Raw genomic sequence first — 24264 nt, 5'->3', positions numbered from 1 at the left:
CGGTTCGGTTTGTAAATAAACCGAGTAAAGCAAAGGTCCAGTCGATTCGATTCGGTTTGGTTCGACTCGTGAATAGCAACACACAACAAAATATATCATTATAACTAACTATAACCGATTTGAATCCAGAAAACAGCGATAAAAATGGCTCGAGCAGGTGGAATAACGAATGCAGTAAACGTAGGGATAGCCGTGCAAGCTGACTGGGAGAATCGAGAGTTCATCTCTCACATCTCTCTCAACGTTCGTCAACTCTTTGACTTTCTCGTTCAATTCGGTAAAATCCTCACTTAATCTCCTCGTTTTCGGCTTCCTATTACTCAATTAGGGCTCATTACTTGCTAATCGTGATTATTATTGTAATTAACTCCACGAATTTGCATCTGCTATAAGTTAGGGTTTGCAATAATAAGAGTTATTTGATATGCATATAATTAGGGCTGCAAATGAATGTGTTCACGAACGAGAATTTATGTTCGTGTTCGTTTGTTAAGGAAATGAACTTGTTCGTGTTTGTTTGTTAATTTTAGGCAACGAACACAAGCGTTCACGAACACAAATGGTAACGAACACAAACAAGCATTCATGAACAGATTATAGAGTACACTGACACTTATTAAATATTTTATTTGTTGGAATTTTGAAGTATTTAAGTAAAATTTAAAAAATAAAAACACTAATGAGCTATGGAACACAAACGAACACGTTACCGAACGTTTGCGAACATAAATGAACGAATGCCGCGTTTCTCTGTTCATGTTCGTTCATTTAACTAAACGAACGAAATTTCTTGTTCGTGTTCGTTTGTTTAATAAATGAACGAACACGTTACTGAACGCTTGCGAACATAAATGAACGAACACGGCCTCTGTTCATGTTCGTTTATTTAACTAAATGAATGAAATTTCTTGTTTGTGTTTGTTTGTTTAATAAATGAACGAACACAAACGAACTTCCCGCCGCACGTTTGGTTCGTTTGCAGCCATGTGTATATTGTGAGTTTGATTACGAATGTTGCGTAGTGTTATTATTTATGTGCTTTTCATCTTGTACTCTTGTAGGATATGCTAGAACTTTAAGTTAATTTAATATAAAATATGTTTTTGTCTTTCAGAAGCTACGACAAAGAGCAAACTGGCGTCTCTAAATGAGAAACTTGATAGCCTAGAGCGTCGGCTAGAATTGCTTGAAGTACAAGTTAGTACTGCTACGGCCAACCCGAATTTATTCAAGACTTGATTCTACACGATAATGGCATTGTAGAAAGAAGCTAAGGGCTTCCAGACTGTGAGCTGTTTAACTTGTTTAAATTCCAGTGTGATATATATGAAAATTGTTTGCCTACTTATCGTATACATATTTACGTAGCTAGTCTGTGCGTTTTGTAATTGGAAGAGTTCCCTTCACTTTATTGTCATATAAGGCCTCAAATGAACCGAACGAACACGAACAAGGCTTTGTTCGTGTTCGTTTGTTAAGAAATATATGTGTTCACGAACACTTACCGAACGAGATTTTATGTTCGTGTTCGTTTGTTAAGGAAATGAACGTGTTCATGTTCGTTTGTTAATTTTAGGCAACGAACGTAGATGAACACAAACTAATGTTCATGAACATAAATGGAAACAAGCGAACACAAACAAGTGTTCATGAACAAAATATATAATACACCGACACTTCTTAAATATTTTTTATTTGTCAGAGTTTTGAAGTATATAAATAAAATATACAAACTAAAAACACTAATGAACTATCGAACACGATCAAACATGAATGAACATGTTACTGAACGTTCACGAACATAAATGAACTTACGCGGCCTCTGTTCATGTTCGTTCATTTAACTAAACGAACGGAATTTCTTGTTCATGTTCGCTTGTTTAATAAACGAACGAACGCAAACGAGCTTCCCGCCAAACGGTTCACGAACTATTCGTTGAACGTTTGGTTCGTTTGCAGCCCTACATATAACCAACCACCACCTGTTTTACTGCAGCTAGTTGTGCCTACCTGTATATCACTGATCCAAAAGGATGCTTAGAAAATCAACAATTATAATTTTGAGTCAACCTTTTTGAGTTTTCTGATTGTTTTTACATAACTTCCATTCTTTGCGTCACTCCTAACACGCCAGTTGCAAGAACATGTCTGAAGTTTGAAAATACGTGTTCTTTTTCTTGTAATCGTATATTTGTATGCTAGTGAACGAACCTTAGTTAGGGATGGCAGGAACTCTATAAGATAATATAAATTTGATGACTTATGTTCTTTTTCTTGTAATCGTATATTTGTATGCTAGTGAAGAAATTCAGCATGATAGTTGTAGCATTTTTGTTCTAGGCAGCAGAGATAACGACTATATGCCCTGTTTGATTCCCCGAACCATTCGTTTGTAGTGTTAAATAGCTAACAAAGTGCAGAAGCAGTATAATAATGAACTTATATCTGGGTTAATCCATGTTGGAAACTTTTAGGTAGCGTTTGGTATGGTTTGGTATGCAGGAATGAGAGGTGGAATGAAATAGACCATTATGAGGGAATGAAGAAAAGAGTGTTTGGTTGGTCGATGGAATGGAATCGCCCATTCCAAAATGCATTCCTTTCCTTCAAAATCATTCCATCTGTCCCCCCTGTTTTTTTTTCCATTCAGTTCCCTCTTCACCCTTCATTAACAACACCACAATCCACCACCGTTGCCACCACCCATTACCACCATCATCCGCCGTCGTCACCCACCTTCGTCGCCACCCACCACCGCCGCTGCCGCCACCTGCTGCCGCACCCCACCTCCGTCGCCGCCACCCACCATCGCCGCGGGCACCTCCGATCACCGCCACCACCCACATTCGATCATCGCCGCCACCGTTGCCACCATCGCTGCTGCCACCTCCGATCACCGTTGCCGTCGCCACCCACCTCCACCACCGCAATCAACCGCCACCACTCACCGCCGCTACCACCTCCGATCACCGCCGCCGCCACCACCTTCGCCGCTGCTGCCACCCACCTCCGCCGTCACCCACCACCACCACCGCTGTCACCACCCGCCGCCGTCTCCACCCGCCGCCATCTCCACCCACCACCACCGCCAACCGCCGCCGCCGCTATAACTGCCACCTATCACCACCCACCATCACCGCCCATAACTGACCACCGCCCATCACTGACCACCGCCATTCGATTTTATTCCTTCGTCTTTTCTTGCATACCAAACAACAAAAAGGAATGGTTCATTTCATTCTCACATGGTAACCAAACAAGACATGGAAAATGATCAATTCCATTACCTCATCCATTCCATTACCTCGTCCATTTCATTCCCTCGTCCATTCCATTACCCCATACCAAACAGACCCTTAGTTTATATGCTGCACAAGCCGCATAGAGTAGCATATGCATGTTAATTGTTTAATACAGATATTTGTGTTCGTTTGTACTTTGCGATAAATAATTCTGGTTACAAATACATGCTTGATAACTTGTGAAATTTTTATCCTAAAGATGTCATCATTTTTGCCGTTTAGTTAGTAACTATTGCTCAGTAAGTCGCTATTGGTTTTTATTCAATCCTGCAGTTTATGGTCTTCATTATGTTTTAATTGAAAATGTACCAATAAAAACTTCTAACGTTTGCAATCATACTGAAATTTGCTCAAATTAAGTCTGTTTGAATCATAAGATTTTTTTAGGGAAATTTACGAAAATGTCATTTGACCAACGTTCTTTACGAAAATGTCACGTTCATGCGTCCGTGGACGGTCCTCCACATGGGATGCGTCCGGATGCAAGGGATGCGTCGGGGAGGCATGAGATGCGTCGGGGAGGGCATGGGATGCGTCGTGGAGGCATGGGATGCGTCGGGGAGGGCATGGGATGCGTCGGGATGGACTCTTCAACATTTGAAAGGACACGTGTCAGCTCCTCGTTCATGGACTCTTCAAGGTGACACACAGACTCCTCCCATGTGGAGGAGTCCGTCCACGGACGCATGAACGTGGCATTTTCGTAAAGAACGTTGGTCAAATGACATTTTCGTAAATTCCCCATTTTTTTATTCATGACATCATCACATCAGGATAATTTTCTTCTCTGATTAAATCTACTCCATAAAAAATGAACCGAAATTAAGCATATTTACTTAATATTATTCACCATTTGCTACATTAAGACACAAATTTATCGTGGTTTCGGAACAGCAGGTTGCGTAAGTACAGATGACGACTCTGATGGCGTTGTCGTAGGTAAAGGTAAGGGTATATTAAAAATTGGTCTCTCAATGGAAAACCGATTGGATCCCCCAAAGCTATCCAATGATTTCATGTATTCAGACGCGTTATTTTCTATAATCAAAGCATCTTCTAGCTCGCGAACGATGTCTATCATGGACGGTCTGTAAGTGGAATATGGCTCGGTACATGCTAATGCTACTTCCACAACTCTCCACATAGCCTCTGTGTGATATCCTCCTTTTATACTTGGATCCACTATTTCTTCTATTCTTGAGTTTCTTATATAAGGTTTTGCCTGCATAAAAAATGGCATTTTGTTATCTCATAATGTTATATTTATTAGGAAATTTGGATTTTAATAATCCCGACTTCAACATATTGGCCGACAACAGTCCCAGCTAAGGAAATGTTTTGTAACAGTCCCAACTTTTAACCTATTTTCCCTCAGCGATCCCACACCAACTAAAAGTTAACCCAGTCAGTTTTTGTGTACGTAAAAAGTCCACGTCATCAAAACTTGGACTTATTTGCCACATAAACAGTCCACGCCAGCAAAACTTTGACTTTTTTTTGCCACATAAGCAGTCCAGTCTAGTTAGTTTGGGATCGCTGAGGGAAAATAGGTTAGAAGTTGGGATTATTGTCGGCCAATATGTCAAAGTTGGGAATATTAAAATCCAATTTTACGATTTTTTATTACATAGTCCTAACTTTTTATTTTGGGTTGTAATTGAGGCATACCCATTCAACCAAGCTCCATTCATTTCGCGGCCTATGTATATTGAGAGGTTCCCGACCCGTGATTAGCTCAAGCAACACAACTCCATAGCTAAAGACATCACTCTTGGCCGACAAATGTTGGGTCGAATAGTACCTTCAAATCCATGAGTTTTAGTTTGTAACCATATGAACCTTTAAAATATGCAAAAGATTCGGATTTGGAATATAAAAGTTATACTTAATTACTTACTCTGGATCCAAGTATCCAGCGGTTCCCCTTACTTCTAAGGAGGCATTACTATCCCCTTCTTGAGGTGCATACTTCGAAAAACCGAAGTCTGCCACCTTGGCACACATGCTATCATCTAGGAGTATGTTGCTTGATTTCACGTCCCTGTGTATGACCGAACCCCCCGAGAATGTATGAAGATAGCTCAAACCTGGCAGTGGTTCGAACTGTGTATTAGTGTTAATGTGTTATACTCAAAGTGTTAGACTATGTTCTTATTATATTAGACAAACTTATTATTGTAGAGGGTATCTAATTGTAATTAGCAACTCTATATATAGGGCTTTGTTTTCTCTATATTTGAGACATAATAACAGATATCCTTTTCACGTAGTTTGATTTGGTATCAGAGCAAATCAAACCTGCGGCCAAAAAAAAAAAAAAAAACCCTACTGCCGCCAAATCAAACCTGCGGCCAAAAACCCTACTACCGCCAAATCAACTCCAGGCAATCAACCCTCTCTGATTACTCATGGCAGCCATTCTCACCTTCAGCAATCAAGAAAAGACTACCCACAACTCTCATAAATTTGCCTTTACCCTAAAACCTACAAATTATGGTTACTGGAGATCAATGATTGAGTCTTTCCTCACTTCTCACAACTTATTTGGCTATGTAGATGGCACTATTCCCTGTCCAGAACAGAAGGTCACCAACGAATCTGCCACAACCGACAACCCAAGTTATCTTCCATGGGTTTCTAATGATGCCCATATTCGTATGCTTCTTATTTCTACTGTTTCTGAGGATTCGTTTCAGCACATCCAGGGCAAAACGTCACGTGAAGTTTGGCTATCCTTAGAACGGGCATATGCCCCTGTCACATCTTCCCATGAATTCACCCTTAAAAATCAGTTACTTCGGATCACCATGAAGGGTGATGAAAAACCCGCTGACTACCTCAGCCGAGCACAGGAGTATGCAACCGCCCTGGCTAATATAGGTGAACCAATGAAAGATAAAGACCTTGTTATGCTCACTCTCGCAGGACTTCGAGAGGAATATAATGGCCTTAAAGCTAACCTTCTCGCTCGTTCTCCTCCAGTTAACTTTAACGAGCTTCACGGACTGTTGAGTGATCATGATTACATGATCACAAGACTCTTGGCCTCGAACCCGCAGGTTCCACAGGCTCTTTTAGCCACGTCTGCACCAGGCCAGCAGCCATAAAAGGCTGCTGTACCACCCTTATCACAGTTGGGTTATCAACAGCCCAATGTGGACTCGATTCAACAGCAGCTTAATAATCTTCAGTTAATGGCATCTCAGTTGGGTTATCAACTTAGTCCTGCAGCCTCTCCCCAACCACAGGCTTACTTTGCCCCTCGGTCATCCAACAACAGCCGAGGTAATCGTGGTGCGCGTGGTTCATCTCGTGGCAATTCTCGGGCAGCTTCAAATTCTCGCAATCGGGACTCTACAAGCAGCCGTCAATTTGCTTGGGCCTCCACTCAAAACACAGTATATGGTCATTGCAACCGTTGTGGGATAGGTCATCTACCCTCCCAATGTCCTAATCAACCTCGTGCCACAACTCAGGCCAATTATGCAAGTTACTCAGATGCTACCTCTCGATCCAGTTCATGGAAACCCGACACTGGTGCCAATAGTCATGCCACTCCAGATCTATCTAGCATGGACAACTCGGAGGCCTACTTTGGTAAGGATTCTTTACTTGTTGGTAACGGTGACTCTTTACCTATCTTTCACATTGGATCCACCTCTTTTGCCTCCCCTCACAAAACCTTTAAATTATCAAATATCCTCCATGTTCCTAAACTTAAACAAAACCTTTTATCCGTCCAAAAATTTTGTCAAGATAATGATGTTTATTTTGAATTTCACTCCTCTTATTTTGTTGTGAAGGACGAGTCTACACGCACTACCCTCCTAACGGGCCCCAGTGAACAGGGATTGTACTCCATCCGTCTTCCTCAACTCAAGACCTTACCCAAAGTTGCATTCACTGCTGTCAAAGCGTCTTCCAACACTTGGCATCAACGACTGGGACATCCACATGCTCAAGTTTTTCATTCTATTATTTCAAATTGTTCTTTACCTGTTTCGGACAAGTTTTCCAACAATTTATGTTCTTCATGTCAATTAGGCAAATCTTTTAAATTATCATTGTCAGACTCTACGTTTCGTAGTAAAAATGTTTTGGATCTTGTTTATTGCGATGTTTGGGGTCCTTCCCCTACGCCTTCTTGTGACGGTTATCGTTTTTTTTTTGTTATGTGTTGATCATCATACGCGATACATGTGGTTTTATCCTTTAGTTCATAAGTTTGATGTTTACACAGTGCTAACAAATTTCATCAAGATGGCTGAACGCCAATTTAACACAAAGTTGAAGTCCATTCAATCTGATTGGGGGGGGGGGAGAATTTCGCCCGCTTACTTCTTTTTGCCAAAATCTTGGTATCATTCATCGACGCTCATGCCCACACACAAGCGAACAAAACGGCTTCGTTGAGCGTCGTCATCGTCATGTTGTGGAAACTGGTCTTACCCTCTTGGCCCAGTCCAATCTTCCTCAACGCTTCTGGCACTTTGCATTTGAAACAGTTGTTTACTTAATTAATCGTTTACCTTCTCGTGTCTCCTCCAACAAATCTCCCTTTGAACACATATTTAAACGCAAACCTGATTACTCGTTCCTTCGTGTCTTTGGATGTCAATGTTTTCCCTATCTTCGTCCTTACAATCGACACAAGATTGATTTTCGATCTACCCCGTGTGTCTTCCTTGGATATAGCCCTGTTCACCATGGTTACCGCTGCTTTGACCCATCCACCGAAAGAACATACATTGCTCGCCATGTTCGTTTCAACGAGCATGTTTTTCCATACCATAAACCTACACCTACCCCAACCCCACTACCTTCCGACTCCCCGTATGTATCTATTTTCCCTCAACCTCCACCCGGTTTCACAACCGAGCCTACTCAACCACCACCCCAACCCCCTCAACCAACCCAACCATCTACACCACCGCCATCCGATCCACCATCACCAAACCCCACCATCCCATCCGAGCCTACTCAAACGACACCCCAACCTCCTCAACCAACCCAACCATCTACATCATCGCCATCCGATCCACCATCACCAAACCCCACCATCCCACCTCCGGCACCCAGGACTCGTCCTCCTAATCTTCGTCCTAATCCCAAACAACCTGCCCGTTATGATCCCGCTGCTTACACTGCCACCACCCACCCTGCTATACCTACTACACCCACATCCTTTACCGTTGCTAACAAGTCTTTAGAATGGCGCCATGCTATGGCCGACGAATTGGCTGCGCTACATAGAAATGGGACGTGGACACTAGTGCCTCCTGTACCCAATACTAACGTTGTTGATTGTAAGTGGGTTTACAGGTTAAAAACAGATCAGGATGGCAATCTTAGCAGGTACAAGGCCCGTCTTGTTGCAAAGGGCTTTCATCAACAACATGGTGTTGATTATAACGAGACCTTCAGCCCAGTTATCAAACCTGCTACTATTAGAACTGTCTTATCTTTGGCAGTCACAAACAAATGGTCTTTGAGACAACTGGATATTCAAACTGCTTTCTTACATGGTGATCTTAAGGAAACAGTTTACATGCGCCAACCTCCTGGTTTTGTTGACCCTACCAGGCCTGATTATGTGTGTTTATTGAACAAATCTTTGTATGGGCTCAAACAAGCCCCCCGTGCATGGTTTACTAAGCTATCTACTGCTCTTCGTCAACTGGGCTTTTATGGGTCCAAAACTGACCCGTCGCTGTTTATTCTCAACTCATCGGGCACGCTTGTTTATCTACTTGTGTATGTTGATGACATTATAATCACTGGCAATAATCAGGGCGCTATCACCAGCATTGTTGAGCGTCTTAACTCTCTCTTTGCTCTTACGAATATGGGTCAGCTACATTATTTTTTGGGAATTGAGGTTATTCATCACCGTGCGGATCTGGTCCTTTCTCAACGGACATATGTGCTTGACATTCTTCAGCGTGCTGGTCTTGCAGATTGTAAACCCGTTTCCTCTCCTATGGCTACTTCTCAAGTGTTGTTACCTGATGATAGTCCTCTGCTTGATGATCCTTCCCGATACAGACAGACTGTCGGGGCTCTTCAATATGCCACTTTGTCTCGTCCCGATATAGCCTTTGCCGTTAACAAAGTTTGTCAGTTTATGCATGCTCCTACCGAGAATCATTGGGCTGCTGTGAAACGAATTTTACGTTATCTAAAAGGCACGGTCAACTATGGTTTATTGTTTCGTCACAACACGGGTTATCAGCTGCAAGCTTTCTCTGACGCTAATTGGACTTCTACTCTTACTGCTTTTTCGGATTCTGACTGGGCTGGTTGCCCAATCGATCGTCGATCCACGGGGGGATATGCTATCTACTTGGGATCCAATCTCATCTCTTGGTCTGCAAAAAAACAACAAACTGTCTCTCGATCTTCAACAGAATCCGAATACAAGGCAATAGCTGATACTGTTGCAGAACTGATTTGGTTAAAGTCTCTCCTTCGTGAACTCGGTTTGGATAGCAAGGCACCCACACTCTGGTGTGACAATCTTGGTGCAACCTACCTTTCTGCCAATCCGGTTTTTCATGCCCGTACGAAGCACGTTGAAGTTGATTATCATTTTGTTCGTGAACAAGTTACTCAAGGAGAGCTAGATATCAAATTCATCTCAACTGATGACCAAATCGCTGATATCTTTACGAAGCCCTTGTCATCACAAAGACTTGAGTTTCTACGGTCCAAGTTGCAAGTCGTTCCCCGCCCTCAACTTGCGGGGGAATGTTAGACTATGTTCTTATTATATTAGACAAACTTATTATTGTAGAGGGTATCTAATTGTAATTAGCAACTCTATATATAGGGCTTTGTTTTCTCTATATTTGAGACATAATAACAGATATCCTTTTCACGTAGTTTGATTCAAAGTAACAAAAAAAAAAAAAAAAATCCAATTTGGTAGTTTGATTTTGCTATACAGTTCTTCTGTTTAAGTGGTTGCATATTTGTTTATATTTTTGTTTTGTTTTGTTTTTTTTTTTTTTTTTTGTTGAAGTTACCATCTAACTTGGTTGTGCTATGGTGGCGTTTATATTAAATTCATTAAAGAAAAATGAAGTTTGTCTAACAAATTAAGACCGTGGGGTATGGTGGGGCGGGGGTTTGGGCATGGGTTGACACGTGGACTTTGAGGGGCACCGCTGGTCATGTGCATTTTGGGTCGGTATGACGGGGCGTGGCTAGCGCGCGTGGGTTGGGTTTGGCTTGGCCAAACGGTTGTTTTTTAAATTTTAAACCTAGCCACTATAGCCTAGCCAACCCAGCCAATGAGAGCCGGCCACGGAAGACCGTAGGCCCGCCCAACGCCCGGGCTGAAACCCCCGCCCAAGGGGCCACGCCGAAACCCAAGCCCACCCGGGGTGGTGACTTGGGCGTTTGTAGCCAACCCACGCCCCATACCCCATAGTCTAAGGATATTTGATTTGAATAACCTCAACTTTGACCAATTGACTGATAACACTACCAACTTTCGATTTGTACCACATCACTCCCAACTTTCAACTTATATTGTTACATCACTCCTAAACTAATTGAACATTAACTCAGTTAGTTTTTTTGCTGATGTGGCACTTGTGTGGTGACGTGGCATTTTTTGATGACATAGCAGCTGATATGGCTTTATTGATGACATGGCAGCTAACATGGCGTCTGACTTTGCTTTTTTTATGACGTTGCAGCTGATGTGACACTGGTTTGGTGACATGGCTGCTGACGTCAGCAAACTGGGTTAGTTTGTGAGTGATGTAGGAAAATAAGTTGAAAGTTGGGAGTGGTGTGGTACAAATCGAAATGAGTGTTATCGGCCAATTGATGAAAGTTGAGGCTATCATCCATCATATACATCCTACAAATAAATCTAAATTCACATTATCAAATATAGGTAAAGGATCAAATAAAAATAAAATTAACATACGAAACGTACGCATTGGGGGAAAAGCAAAAAAGTGGCGGTGTCATTTTTGGTAATTTTGAGCATCTGTAGAGTAATTTTGAGCATCTGTAGAGTAATTTTGGGAAATGTAGGGTAATTATCAAATTACTCTAGTAGAGTAATTTTGACTTCTGTAGAGTAATTTTGGAAAATGTCTTGTAGAGTAATTTTGTTAGCATTTAGTTATGGGGTTTAGCTTTATGGTTTAGTTTTTAGCTTTTAGTTGGGGGGGGGGGGTTAGTGTAATTTTGATAATTACCCTACACGACCAAAATTACTCTACATGAACTTTTACAAAATTACTCTACAAAAGCTCAAAATTACTCTACTAGAGTAACTTTGAAGTTGCTGATAATTACCAAAATGCCACCGCCACTTTTTTTTTATTTTCTTTCAATTAGTACGTTTCGTACGTTTATTTTATTTTTACGTGAACTTAACTTATCAAATATAAGATGAGGTTAACTTACCTCGAGCAGATCCTAAAGCTATCGAAAGTCTCGTGGGCCAGTCAAGAGCTCGTCGTTTAGACGCTTCACCTGTTAAAACACAATGAAACCGGTAAGAGTAATATCGCGAAGAGGTACTAAAAAATATTCTATTTGGAGGAAACATACCGTAAAGACGATCTTGTAGCGACCCGTTAGACATAAACGGATAAACAAGAATTTGTTGCTCATTTTCACAGCAATAACCAAGAAGTGGCACCAAATTTTCATGCTGAATAGCTGATAAAAGTGTCAACTGTATACAACATTACAACATTGTCAATAATTCATTAAAAATAGTTAAAAAAAATGTATACTTCACATTTTCACCTCATTGTTAAATTCACGGGTTCCCTGTGTCGAAGTTGCTGATCGCACCTTTACAGCTACTTCTCGACCCACTAGGGTCCCACGGTAAACGGACCCAAACCCGCCTTCACCAATCAAAGTTTTATAATTTTGTATCGCACTTTCTATCTGCTCAAGAGTAAAGCTCTTTATGGATATCTCCTTTAAACCGATATCATCCTTACTGCTTGGCATTGCGTAAATCGCATCTGCAGTTTACGTTTGTTACACAGACATATAAATTTTTAAAAAAATTATATAAAGTTTTCGTAGAAACGACTGTACTCACTCTTGGTCATTGTAGGTATTCTCCCTTCTGATCTTTTGTTGGCCTTCTTCCTTTTTTTGTAAAAGCAAATTACGCAGGCAAGTACTCCTGTAACTAAAATGGCTGCACCCGCGTTTGCTGCTATGAAAACGGTGTGTGTCGGATGTGGTGATTTCTCTTCTCTGCACATTCCGTTGCTAAAACACGAACATTTTTATAATTTGTTTTTAGAGCCCGTCATGATTTAGTTCATAGTTGTTAATGATGAGTAGCGACAAATAGCGATAAGGTACCTGTATGCTACATAGCGAATAGCGATAAATAGCGGGCGGCTATTTTATAAATAGCGATACACTAGAATTTTTTTTATTAAATTTTATATGTCTATTATTATATCAAAATACCCTGGTATACATGCTATTTTACATGTATATTTAACAAAAACCTAAGATCCAGCTATTTTATAGCTATATTTAATTGTTATTTATATTAAAAAATAAAAATAAATAAAGTGTCGTTATTCTCGCTATCTGTCGCTACAACCCTATTAGCGACACTAGACCTATACGCTACGTAGCGCGCTATAGCGATCACTACGATCGTTATTGACAACTATGGTTTAGTTATTCTTTTTAATAAGGGCCAAACTATCTACACACCAAGTGTGTAGATAGTCACCATTAAAAGGTGTTTTTTGTCCTTACATGCACACTCTGCAGTGTCGAACTGTGACCAAAACGCGGCGTTTTGGTCCGGTTAACCAGACAAAGACTGACGGGTGTCTGACGGGTCTGTTGTCCGGACCAAAACGCCGAGCTTTGGCCGCGTTTTGGTCCGGTCAACAGACCCGTCAGACAGGACCAAAACGCGGCAGTCTGCAGTCTTTTGTCTGGTTGACAGGACCAAAATGCGGCCAAAGCTCGGCGTTTTGGTCCGGTCAACAGACCCGTTAGACACCCGTCAGTCTTTGTCTGGTTAACCGGACCAAAACGCCGCATTTTAGCCACAGTTCGACACTGCAGGGTGTGCATGTAAGGACAAAAAAACATTTTTTTTGGTGTGTACATAGTGAAATGGGTGTGTAGATAGGTACACCCTTTAATAATAGTAGTATTAAATTCCTTACTCTGTAGCAATCCTAGATGTATTTTGACTTGTGGTAATCTCTTTGTTGAAATCCTTATTGCATCCATAGTATCTAGATGCGGATAGCAACACATAGATTAGTTGGATTATTCATCAGTAATTATTGGAGATTAGTAGGTTATATTATTCATCAGTAATTATTGGAGATTAGTAGGCCTGTAAACGAACCGAACGAACACGAACAGAGGCATGTTCGTGTTCGTTCATTTAGCTTTTATCTGAACACGAACATAGATTCGAACATTTTTTTTGTTCGTGTTCGGTCATTAAGAAAATGGGCATGTTTGTGTTCGTTTGTTTAAAACCTAAACGAACAGTTCACGAACGTAAACAAACATAAACAAACAAGCTTAAACGAACACAATTTAAAAAATTAAAATAACATAAATGACCAAACATAAACGGACATAAAGCCCAATTATCAATTAGTTATATGCGTATATAAGTAGTTAGAAAACCTCTTTTATGTTTATGTTTATATTTATATAAATAGAACTCCATTGTATTTATTAAAAGAGTAAATTACGATTTTGGCCCCTGTAATTATAGCACCTTTACAGTTTTAGCCCAAAAAAGAATTTTTTAACATTTGAGCCCCCAACGTCTTTTTTTCTAACCCTTTTGCCCCCTAACACGAACCCCATCCATTAAATGTTAGGAGCCAAAAGGGTTAGTAAAAAAGACGTTAGGGGCCAAAAGGGTTAGAAAAAAAGACGTTGGGGGCTCAGATGTTAAAAAAATTCTTTTTTGGGCTAAAAGGGTAAAAGTGATATAACCACAGGGGCCAAAATCGTAATTTACTCTTATTAAAATATAAACTAACATAAATGAACGAACATAGACGAACATAAATGAACGAACAACACGTGTGTTCATTCGTTTAATTAAATGAACAAATAATTTTGTTCACGTTTGTTCGTCTATTAAATAAACGAACTTCCCGCCGAACAAGTTCATGAACGTTCGGTTCGTTTACAGGCCTAGAGATTAGAGAACTCACAGATGTGTTAAGTGTGGCAGGGAAGTAAGCAAGTCTGGAATCCTTCCCATGAACTCATTGTTTCTTAGGTCCCTATAATATTGTAAATATGATTATTTGCTTCTGTTATCAAGTTGAATTGTAATATTTAACTGCTCAATATTGATTTATGGAAAGAAGGATACATTGAGGTGAGAACAGAAGAAGATGGGAACACAGGAATCCTGTCGTTGAAACGATTATTGCTAACGTTCCTGTCGTTTACAATCACGACGTAAGTAACTAACGCTCTAACGCTTTTGACATATGGGAATTTGATTAATTTGACTAATTTGTCTAATTAAGCGGTTAAAGGAATTAGCATATCTTACAGTTCCTTAAGATGAGTTAGCATAGTGATGCCCTGTGCAAGTGGTCCTTTAAATTTGCCATAAGATAGATCCCTGCAAAGTATATCTTTTTTATGTTAGCTGTCAATAGCGACAAACTACCTATATGCTACGTAGTGATAGCGACGAAATAGCGTCCGCTATTTCATGTTTAGCGATAAAGTAGAGAAACATAAAAACAAATGTTATCGAGTAGTGGAAATGAGGAAAATACACGAAAAACGTGTTATAAGACCAAGCTTGAGGTATCGACTATTGGGCAGTGGAGATGAGAAAAAATAAAAATAAAAATGTCGCTGTTTATTGCTATATACTATAGGGTAAATTACAAAAAACGTCCTTTATGTATGTCACTTATTGCAAACTGTGTCCTTTGTCTTCAATAATTACAGAAAACGTACTCGATGTTTGCAAACCCTTGCAAGTTATGTCCTTTAGCCCTAACTTAGTTATTTTTTTTTTGTGGTTAAATCTGACCAAATGGAACCCACATGAGGGTATTTTGGTCATTTTACTCTCATGTGTGGTCCATTTGGTCAGATTTAACCACTAAATACCCTCATGTGGGGTCCATTTGGTCAGAATTAACCACAAAAATTTACTGAGTTAGGGCTAAAGGACATAACTTGCAAAGGTTTGCAAACATCGAGTACGTTTTCTGTAATTATTGAAGATAAAGGACACAGTTTGCAATAAGTGACATACATAAAGGACGATTTTTGTAATTTACTCTATACTATATAGCGACCTATGACCTATACGCTACGTAGCGCTCTATAGCCGCTATTGACAACTATGTGCTAATATGATATCTTAGTTAAAAAAACTCACAGTTTAGTAATGACCGTTTTTCCATTCGATTGGTTACATGTCACCCCGGTCCAGCTTTGCGGGAGACACGGGTCACCTGTCCAACTTTCTAACACCTCATTATCCCGGTTCGCCACCAACAGCTCATTTTTTATGACCAAAATCGCATCCACTGCAGGAGATTAATAAACAAACTAGTTCTCATGTTAAGGGCATATAAAATTAGGCACTTAAGTTTGCTTAAATAGTTAAAATTACCATCTTGTTGATCTGTAGCTTGAAGCAACTGTTGAGCTTGAAAAATTTCATAAGCATTGCAAATCGGACCCAACTCGGATCCATTAGTAGTTTTTCGTATGGTCAAGTTAAAAAAATCGTTCGCTTCGAAGTTTATAGAAGTAGCCTTGTAGTTTGAACCAGCCGACATTATATCGATCTGCTGTGTTTTTACGTCGTTGATGTATATATCAAACACGCGTTGGCCAGTTTGCACCGTGCCTTCGAGTTCAAAAAAATAGAGGTTGAGAATATAATTATTGTACTCTGAATGAAACTCATGCCAAAATTCTAAACGATCTGAATGTGTTCGAGCTGTTTGTAGCACTCGAAGAGGAGGTCGTGTTTTTATGCTGTTTGGAACAATGATATTACGGTTTTCTAGTGACGTGGAAGTGCCGTTTTGGTTCAAATCTGAGTCGGGTTTCCAAATTCGGTCATACGGGTCTTGTGGAAACCTGAAATTGCATGTTCAAAGGCATCATAGTTGTTAATAGTTGTTAATGGCGAATAGCGACAGATAGCGACGCTATCTGTCGCTAGGGATGAGCGTGGTACCGGTACCGAAAATACCGATACCGAAATTCGTCAAAACTGGGTACCGGTACCGAAATATTCGGTACGGTACCGGTAATTGAAGGTAAAATTCGGTATTTTATCGGTACCGATACCGAAAATGCCAAAAAGTGGGTACCGGTACCGAAAAAATTCGGTACGGGAAATTTCGGTACCGGTACGGTATCGGTACCCAGTACAAAATGCTCATCCCTAGATAGCGATAAGGTACCTAACTACCTATATACTACATAGCGAATAGCAATACACTAGAAAAAAAATTTAAACAAATTTTATATGTATATTGTATCAAAATACCCTGGTATATATGCTATTTTACATGTATATTTAATTAAAACCTAAAATCTAGCTATATTTATTCGCTATTTATATTTAAAAAAGTGAAATCCCGCTATTTATAGCTACATACCCTGTAGCGACTTTCGACCTATACGCTATGCTATTTGCTATAGTGACCATAGCGACCGTTATTGACAACTATGAACAGCATGTAGGTAAATTACAACTTTTTTCAGAAAAGATATGCAACATACCGGATTTCTTCTCCAGTGTTCCCAACATCAACTCTATGCACGAGTTTGACAACACCCGAAACCTCTCCATAATCCGAATCCAACGGTCTTAATTCAATCTTGGAAACATAAGGATTTCCTTGTTTTGGTAATAAACAAAAGTTGATATAATCATTAGTAGCTCGTACAACCCCTTCAACTTCGGTTTCATCTGACGAGTTAACTCGCCCTATAGGCGTTACACCTACTAAAACATCAAAAAATGCCCCTGTAGGTGATGCATTAATATCTCCCAAAGGGAATGTGCCCCTAATCAGATAAATCTGACCCTTTTTTGTTGGCAAATCATAACACCATTTTGTACCATATTTTGTTCCAAAAAACCTAGCATGATCATAAGTAGTACCATTTTGTAAGGGTGTTATTATGTCTTGACATTGTCGATTGTCGGAAAACCATTTATCATCTGGGATCCATGATATGTTGTTATCCGGATCGATGAATTTGGAAACGGCACAACATTGTATACTTAAAAAACCTACACAAGTTTGAGAATCTAGAGTTAAGAGAGCCATGGGTAAATATAAACTTACTAAAAGTTTGATCAATAAGCTACTTTGATTTGATCAAAATAACTTTTAGCAAGATTAAGTCTTGAACAGGGGCGGATATAGAGTGTAACAAGGGGTAACCTTCGTTGCCTCTTGATGCTCCAACGGTAGTATAAATTTTGGAAAAATTTTGCCGTTTTTTCGATTTCGTTACCCCTTTTTATATATATATATGAACTGGTCGAGTTACATCAATATCACAGGTAAGCGAGCAACAAGCTGCGCCGCTACCCCTTTAGAAACCTTTTTTGAAACGTTGCCCCTATAATGATTTTCTAGATCCGCCACTAGTCTTGAACAAAACTAATTAGCATACTTGATCAATATTATCATATATATATATGATCTTCATATCATTTATGAAAAGTAAGCATACCTTCTTGTGAACAAGTTGGTTGGATGGCTATGAAGATGCAAAGTATAACACAACATGAAACCGAACTTAAATTCCGGTAAATCAAATCTTCCATCATCCTCTTATTGTCAGTTTAAGTTTCTCCATCTGGTGATCAAATTCATAACTCTGAAACTAAAGAAAATCTTGGTTTTGTTCCATGAATTCGATCCATTATTTCCGTTTCAAATTTCCCACAAACGGTTGACTGATCGTGGTTCATTTAGCATCTTCTTTACCAAAAGCCGAAAAAAACTGTGATTTAGAACTTTAAATTTGTGAGGAACCCTTTTGACTTTGTTGATACAGGATGAATATTTAGTGATCTTAAAGGCAAAAAAATGAAATAATATGGTTCAAAGTTGTAGGTATTGGTAGAACAGGTGTTGACTTCATATTTTAAGTATTGGAGATGCCTTGAAAGGAAGATGAGAGAGAATTTGCTTGATTTAGAATAATTTAACTTAAATTTCTCAATCATTTTGCTTTGTTTTTTCATTATTAATACATATGTTAAACTAATCCTTAATGTTTAAATTAATTAAGGTAAGGTTAAGGCGTAGCAATCCTTCGTTTTGGCGTGTTTTCGTCTCTCACCTTGTCTGCTACCTTAGAATCCAACAACATGAAATTTTGTATTTAAAAAAAAAACGTTCATCGAATAACTTCGACTATCAATCATGTCTCACCAACTAGACACTCGTAACCACCGGACCTGCCGCAGTACAAGAAAAAGAAACTTATGAGCAGCTGGAAGATGAGGTATTTGCAGGTAAGTTTGGACCTGTAGTTTTTTTTTTTTTTTTTTTTTTTTTTTTATATATTTGTATATATTATATGTACCACAACATAAATAAGAAATATAAGTTGTTTGTTAGTTTGGTGAAAGTGACATTGGTTGACCAATTTGGTGAACAGACTAAAGTGGTGGATGCTCATTATCAAAGTGTTTGTTCTAACATTGGAAAAATAATAATAATAATAATAATAATAATAATAATAATAATAATAATAATAATAATAATAATAATAATAATAATAATAATAATAATAATAATATAACCTATGAGCATTGGTGTTTCAATATTACAATATTTTATAATTATAATTATTTTTAAGCATATTTTGTTTTTCGTCTTATAGCAAGTTAAAATAGATATTTTATAAAATTCCGAATATGCTATTGCGACGTGGTTATTTTTATGTACGTGTAGATTTAAAATTTATTTGAAACAAAGCTGTGAATGGTCATATTATATGTTATTTATATATAATACTAGTGGGAAACATAAATAAAAAAGTAAAGGAAGTCTGCAAGTCGGAACTTATATTAATATATTAATAATAATAATAACCTATGAGCATTGGTGTTTCAATATTATAATATTTTACAAATATAATTATTTTAAGCATATTTTGTTTTTCGTCTTATAGCAAGTTAAATACGATATCTTATAAGATTCCGAATATGCTATTGACGTGGCTATTTTTATCTATGTATAGATATAAAATGTATTTGAAACAAAGTTGTGAATGGTCATATTATATGTTATTTATATATAATACTCATATTACCTGTTATAAATAATCTTTTTTTTAACCCATTATAATCTATGCCGAATTTTGTCCATGACAATAACTTGGAGTTACTATCCAACTCTTTGCAAATTTCCAAAATACTAACACTAAATATCAAAATAGAAGATCTTTGTGATAGGGGGCAAAATGTAATTCCACTAAACATATGTATCGTAGCTGTAAATTCCACTACTATAAAATGCAAACCATTTCAAAAAATACAAAGAAAACACCATTGTGTTAGTTACTAAACTAACGGCCGGAGCTCCCACTCTACATAAACGCCGGCGTTCTCCGACCACACCGTCTCCGCTTTTCTAGGTACTCTTTCAAAAATAAAAAATAATGAATCTAATGTTCACGAACTGTTAAGCGGAAAGTTAGTTTATATTCGTTTATTTAATAACATGAACAAAACTTTTGTTCATTAAGTTATATAAAAGAACATGAACACACGTCACATGAAACATGCTCATTTTCTTAATGAAAGTACATGTACATGAACAAAAAGAATCGTTCGATTATATGTTAATGTTAGTGTTCTGTTAAAGTTAAACGAACGAACACAAACATAGAATATGCCCTATTCGTGTTCATTCTATTCTATTCGTTTACTGCTATTTCTAAACTCCTATACTGTTTTTCTTATATCTATTTACTCTAAATTTGCTTTAGTATTTGCTTGGGAATTGTAAGCCCTTATTTAGAATCATTTAAGATCAAATTATAGGTTATTATTCACTTTGAAGCTCTAGCTCTAGAATTTATACTCTTTTGTTTGCTGTGGTTTGTGCTTATTGGTTGTTTTCTTTTAGGCAGTTTAGGGTTAGGGCTTTGACTTGCGTAGTTGCGTGTGATTATGAATTGTGGAAATCAAGCAGATTAGGCAGGATTTGATAGAGTTTTACGTCTGTGAAGACATGGTCTGCGATAGGAGTTCGTGGAGACGTACGATTAATGTTAGAGACTTTTAAAGTGATAGGTTCTCCCACACTTTTAGGTGAACTTTGCATGTTTTTATATCTCATTTTGTGTCTATATGTTGTATATGTTTCTATTTTACTCTTCCATCACTTTGTATCGTTAAAAAACGAGGTTTTCTATTTCCTTTTAACATTATTTGTTTGTTTTGGAGTCGAGGGTCTCTCTATCCTCATAGACAGGGATAAGGTTTGCCTACATCCCGCTCTCCTAAACCCTACCAATAGCTTTGCTACATATAGACTTTATTGGGCGACTCTCGGTTGTTGTTGAGTGATGAATAGCATTCTCTTGATAATTTCTTTACATCTTTTTTTGTAGAATTTATCATCATCTAGAAGTAAGGAAATCCAATTTTCTTTAGCTATGGGGAGATTACTAAGAATCATCATTGTTTTCATCTGCTCCTTTTCACTCCTTATTTCGGTTAACACCGAGGAAGTCCAAAGTTCATCTTTTTTTAACAATGGCATACAACAGTTGCTGCGATTCGATAAAAACAAGGGTGAGTTTAGGATTCTGCAAGTAGCTGACATGCACTATGCTAATGGAAAGAAAACAGCATGTGAGGATGTGTTGCCTGAACAATACGCCCATTGTTCCGACCTTAACACCACTTTTTTCATCGAGCGAATGATCCAGGTTGAGAAACCAGACCTCATTGTTTTCACTGGAGACAACATCTACGGTGCTGATACAACCGATCCAGTCGCTTCCATGAACGCTGCTTTTGCCCCTGCGGTATCCTCAAACATCCCTTGGGCAGCCGTGTTAGGAAATCACGATCAAGAATCCACATTGTCGAGAGAAGGCCTCATGAAACATATCGTCGGAATGAACCACACCTTATCACAGTTAAACCCTTTTGGCGTTGATGTTATCGATGGTTTCGGAAATTACAATCTTGAAGTACATGGAACCGAAGGGTCAAGTTCCGGGAACGAATCGATTCTCAACTTGTACTTTCTCGATAGTGGTGACTACTCTACGGTTCCCGCTATCCCTGGCTACGGATGGATTAAACCGTCGCAACAGTTTTGGTTTCAACAAACGTCGATGAAGCTTCAGAAAAAGTCGAAAGCTCCTGGACTTGCTTACTTTCACATCCCATTGCCTGAATATTCAAGCTTTGACTCGTCAAACTATACAGGCGTTAAACAAGAAGGGATTAGCTCTGCTTCGGTTAACTCCGGTTTCTTCACAACGCTGGTGGGAGCTGGGGATGTGAAGGCGGTTTTCGTGGGTCATGATCATATCAATGATTTTTGTGGGGAGCTGACAGGAGTTTATCTATGTTATGCTGGTGGATTCGGGTACCATGCGTATGGAAAGGCTGGATGGTCAAGAAGGTCAAGGGTTGTTGTCGCATCGTTAGAGAAAAAGTCGAATGGTAGTTGGGGAGCGGTTGAGTTCATCAAAACTTATAAACGCCTTGACGATGGAAACCTAACTGTGATTGATGATCAAGTGCTTTGGACTAAGACTCCATCTATGAAATGGTAGAAAGAAAGAAACAAGTGTTGTACTTGTTTCAGTCATCCCAAAAGTCTAATGAATACTTGTACCAACCATAAATCCCACATACTAGTAGAAAATGGACACTTGTATTCAGTTCTATGAATTGTTTTCGTGTATTGGTGTGAGTTACTGTATCGAAATTTCGGCCATCAGTTATTGTACTGAGGATCCGAAGGCCGAGACTTGGTATTGGTATATTGTATATTTGTATTTGATAAGTCTTGTATTGTTTTGCCTCTTAATATAAAAGTTTAATGAAGGACTTGGGTTGAATGATAATGCATTGTGTTGTGAAATCAGTTTATGCATTCCACCTAAAGATAAATCTTTAGCATCTTTCTAGCATAAACCTATCGAATACATGAGGCGGTTTGGAAAAGACGTCGAATGCGATGAGTACCTTTCTTGTTATTTCAGGACCTTATCCATGCATCTTATAAGTCATTGTATATATATGTTATGATAAAAACTAAGTTTAAATGGTGACAAATAAGATATGCTTTTTGTCTGAATTTGTGTTTTATGGTACTTGTACTTGATCAAATTTTTATTTTATTTTTCATATTGAATTAATATGTCAAATATGCTTACAAGAACTATATTATTCTTACAATAATCTGATCTTTTGAAAAAAAAAAAAAGATTTAGGAGGCTATATGCTTAGAAATATACCTTGGACAATTTTTGAATCAAGTACTTATATGATTAACCTTTTGTTTCACTCAGAGATAAAAGATATGTGAGTCCATAGCCAATTCTAACCCATGCACATACACATGTTTTTCAATCAAATTTTAGTGTTCTTTTATATGTTAAACGCAACACGTATCTAGCATTACGAATGTAAGAAAGTCGAGCTTAGCTTGTTTAACTTAAGAGAACTCGATCGAGCTCGGCTCAGCTCGTTTAGAACTTTAAATTTGTGAGGAACCCTTTTGACTTGATTGATACAGGATGAATCTTTAGAGATTTTGAAGACAAAACAATGAAATAATATGGTTCAAAGTTGCTGGTATTGATAGAATAGGTGTTGACTTCAAGTTTTAAGTATTGCAGATGCCTTAGAGAGAAATTGTTTGATTTAGAATAATTTAACTTGAATTTCTCAATCATTTTTCTTTGTTTTTTCATTATTAATATATGTTAAACTAATCCTTAATGTTTAAATTAATTAACGTAAGGTTAAGGCGGATCAATCCTTCATTTTGGTCAAAAACCTGATCAAGGATAATGTAACCAAACTTTGAATGTGAGGTAGAGTGCTTGTTGTGATAAACAAATGTATGAACAATTATCAAATGTAAATGACAATGAACACAAGGATTTATATGAGGAAAAGACCCTTGATCAACAAATGATCTCCGGTATAAAAAACATCGGGTGATGGAAACTACCGATCACCAACTATATTGAACAATAAAGGTTACAACTTTGGGTGATATTGAGATTGTTACAATGAAATTTCTAATGTGTTTGAGAGCTGTGTTCGAGAGAGAGTGTATGCGAGTGTGTGTGTTGCAAAAACTGATAACTATCAAGCTCAATATCCCCTGAAATATCTAGCTAATCTACACTAACTAACTATCCGAAAATTAAGCTAAGCATCCACGTTCACCATTAACGGTCACTAGCCCATGCACGTGTTCATAATGGGAGCATATTCCCCGTTATTCCCGATGAGAACAAGTCCTCTTCGAAATATACCTGCAAAACAAGGCCAATGATACAAGGAACAATTGTTAGTAAGTTAGAATAACAGTGAAGATCCGTGATCCTTAGTCTTCCTGCACCATTTCCTATTTCCTGAGGATCTGTGATCCAGGCGAAACTTAGGATACATGATCCATAATTGCTAAAATTCTATCCCTAACAAGTTGCATCTACCATTGAGTCGATATGAGGTAGTGGGAATGGATCCTTCGGACATGCTTTGTTAAGGTCTGTGTAATCAACACAGACTCTCCATTTCACATTCTTCTTCTGGACTACCACCACATTTTCCAACCACTTTGGGAACTTGACTTCCCTTATCATCTTGGATTTTAACGGCCTTTCCACCTCTTCTTGGATGATAGCATTCCTTTCAGGAGCGATTTTTTTTTTTTTTTAAACAGACCTGAAAGATTTATCA

General features: G+C 38.4%; 3 protein-coding genes across 5 annotated transcripts; 2 read left to right on the top strand and 1 right to left on the bottom strand.

The window, feature by feature from the left end:
* Positions 1 to 105: 105 nt before the first annotated feature.
* LOC110891688 (protein BRICK 1) lies at positions 106 to 14722 on the top strand. 2 transcript variants are annotated; one of them, XM_035979512.1, is made up of 3 exons: positions 106 to 277; positions 1115 to 1287; positions 14488 to 14722. In XM_035979512.1, exons 1-2 carry the CDS (start codon positions 145 to 147, stop codon positions 1237 to 1239), a joined length of 258 nt encoding a protein of 85 aa, XP_035835405.1. In that variant the 5' UTR covers positions 106 to 144; the 3' UTR covers positions 1240 to 1287; positions 14488 to 14722. The 2 variants fall into 2 exon arrangements, with proteins under 2 accessions (XP_035835405.1, XP_021995007.1); XM_022139315.2 differs by lacking the exon at positions 14488 to 14722 and having other exon boundaries at positions 1115 to 1388.
* LOC110889369 (nodulation receptor kinase) lies at positions 4072 to 18430 on the bottom strand. 2 transcript variants are annotated; one of them, XM_022136884.2, is made up of 15 exons: positions 18039 to 18430; positions 17073 to 17589; positions 15946 to 16421; positions 15709 to 15859; positions 14860 to 14931; positions 14674 to 14742; positions 14510 to 14581; positions 13490 to 13561; positions 12385 to 12560; positions 12078 to 12304; positions 11877 to 12003; positions 11730 to 11798; positions 5200 to 5389; positions 4971 to 5103; positions 4072 to 4524 (listed from the first exon to the last, which is right to left on the bottom strand). In XM_022136884.2, the coding sequence occupies exons 1-15, from the start codon at positions 18133 to 18135 to the stop codon at positions 4177 to 4179; spliced, it is 2796 nt and encodes a 931-aa protein (XP_021992576.1). In that variant the 5' UTR covers positions 18136 to 18430; the 3' UTR covers positions 4072 to 4176. The 2 variants fall into 2 exon arrangements, with proteins under 2 accessions (XP_021992576.1, XP_021992578.1); XM_022136886.2 differs by lacking the exon at positions 13490 to 13561.
* A 2504-nt stretch (positions 18431 to 20934) lies between these two features.
* LOC110889368 (probable inactive purple acid phosphatase 29) lies at positions 20935 to 22395 on the top strand. Its single transcript, XM_022136883.2, has one exon. It carries the CDS (start codon positions 20982 to 20984, stop codon positions 22116 to 22118), a length of 1137 nt encoding a protein of 378 aa, XP_021992575.1. The 5' UTR covers positions 20935 to 20981; the 3' UTR covers positions 22119 to 22395.
* Positions 22396 to 24264: the final 1869 nt, after the last annotated feature.

The sequence above is a fragment of the Helianthus annuus genome, chromosome 11 (genome assembly GCF_002127325.2).
Source record: "Helianthus annuus cultivar XRQ/B chromosome 11, HanXRQr2.0-SUNRISE, whole genome shotgun sequence".
Classification (NCBI taxonomy): domain Eukaryota; kingdom Viridiplantae; phylum Streptophyta; class Magnoliopsida; order Asterales; family Asteraceae; genus Helianthus; species Helianthus annuus.
Note: the sequence above shows the minus strand (reverse complement) of the source record. Positions and strands in the feature narration are given on the sequence as shown.

What these genes read in the sequence shown, in the direction of transcription:
- LOC110889369 (XM_022136884.2), bottom strand. Translation starts at nt 18,135, where the DNA reads ATGATGGAAGATTTGATTTACCGGAATTTAAGTTCGGTTTCATGTTGT. An exon ending in CTGCCACACTTAACACATCT is followed by an intron (nt 13,562 to 14,509) that starts GTGAGTTCTCTA and finishes ATCCGCATCTAG; the next exon opens with ATACTATGGATGCAATAAGG. An exon ending in AGCTTTAGGATCTGCTCGAG is followed by an intron (nt 5,390 to 11,729) that starts GTAAGTTAACCT and finishes AACCACTGCCAG; the next exon opens with GTTTGAGCTATCTTCATACA.
- LOC110889368 (XM_022136883.2), top strand. Translation starts at nt 20,982, where the DNA reads ATGGGGAGATTACTAAGAATCATCATTGTTTTCATCTGCTCCTTTTCA.
- LOC110891688 (XM_035979512.1), top strand. Translation starts at nt 145, where the DNA reads ATGGCTCGAGCAGGTGGAATAACGAATGCAGTAAACGTAGGGATAGCC. An exon ending in TGACTTTCTCGTTCAATTCG is followed by an intron (nt 278 to 1,114) that starts GTAAAATCCTCA and finishes TTTGTCTTTCAG; the next exon opens with AAGCTACGACAAAGAGCAAA.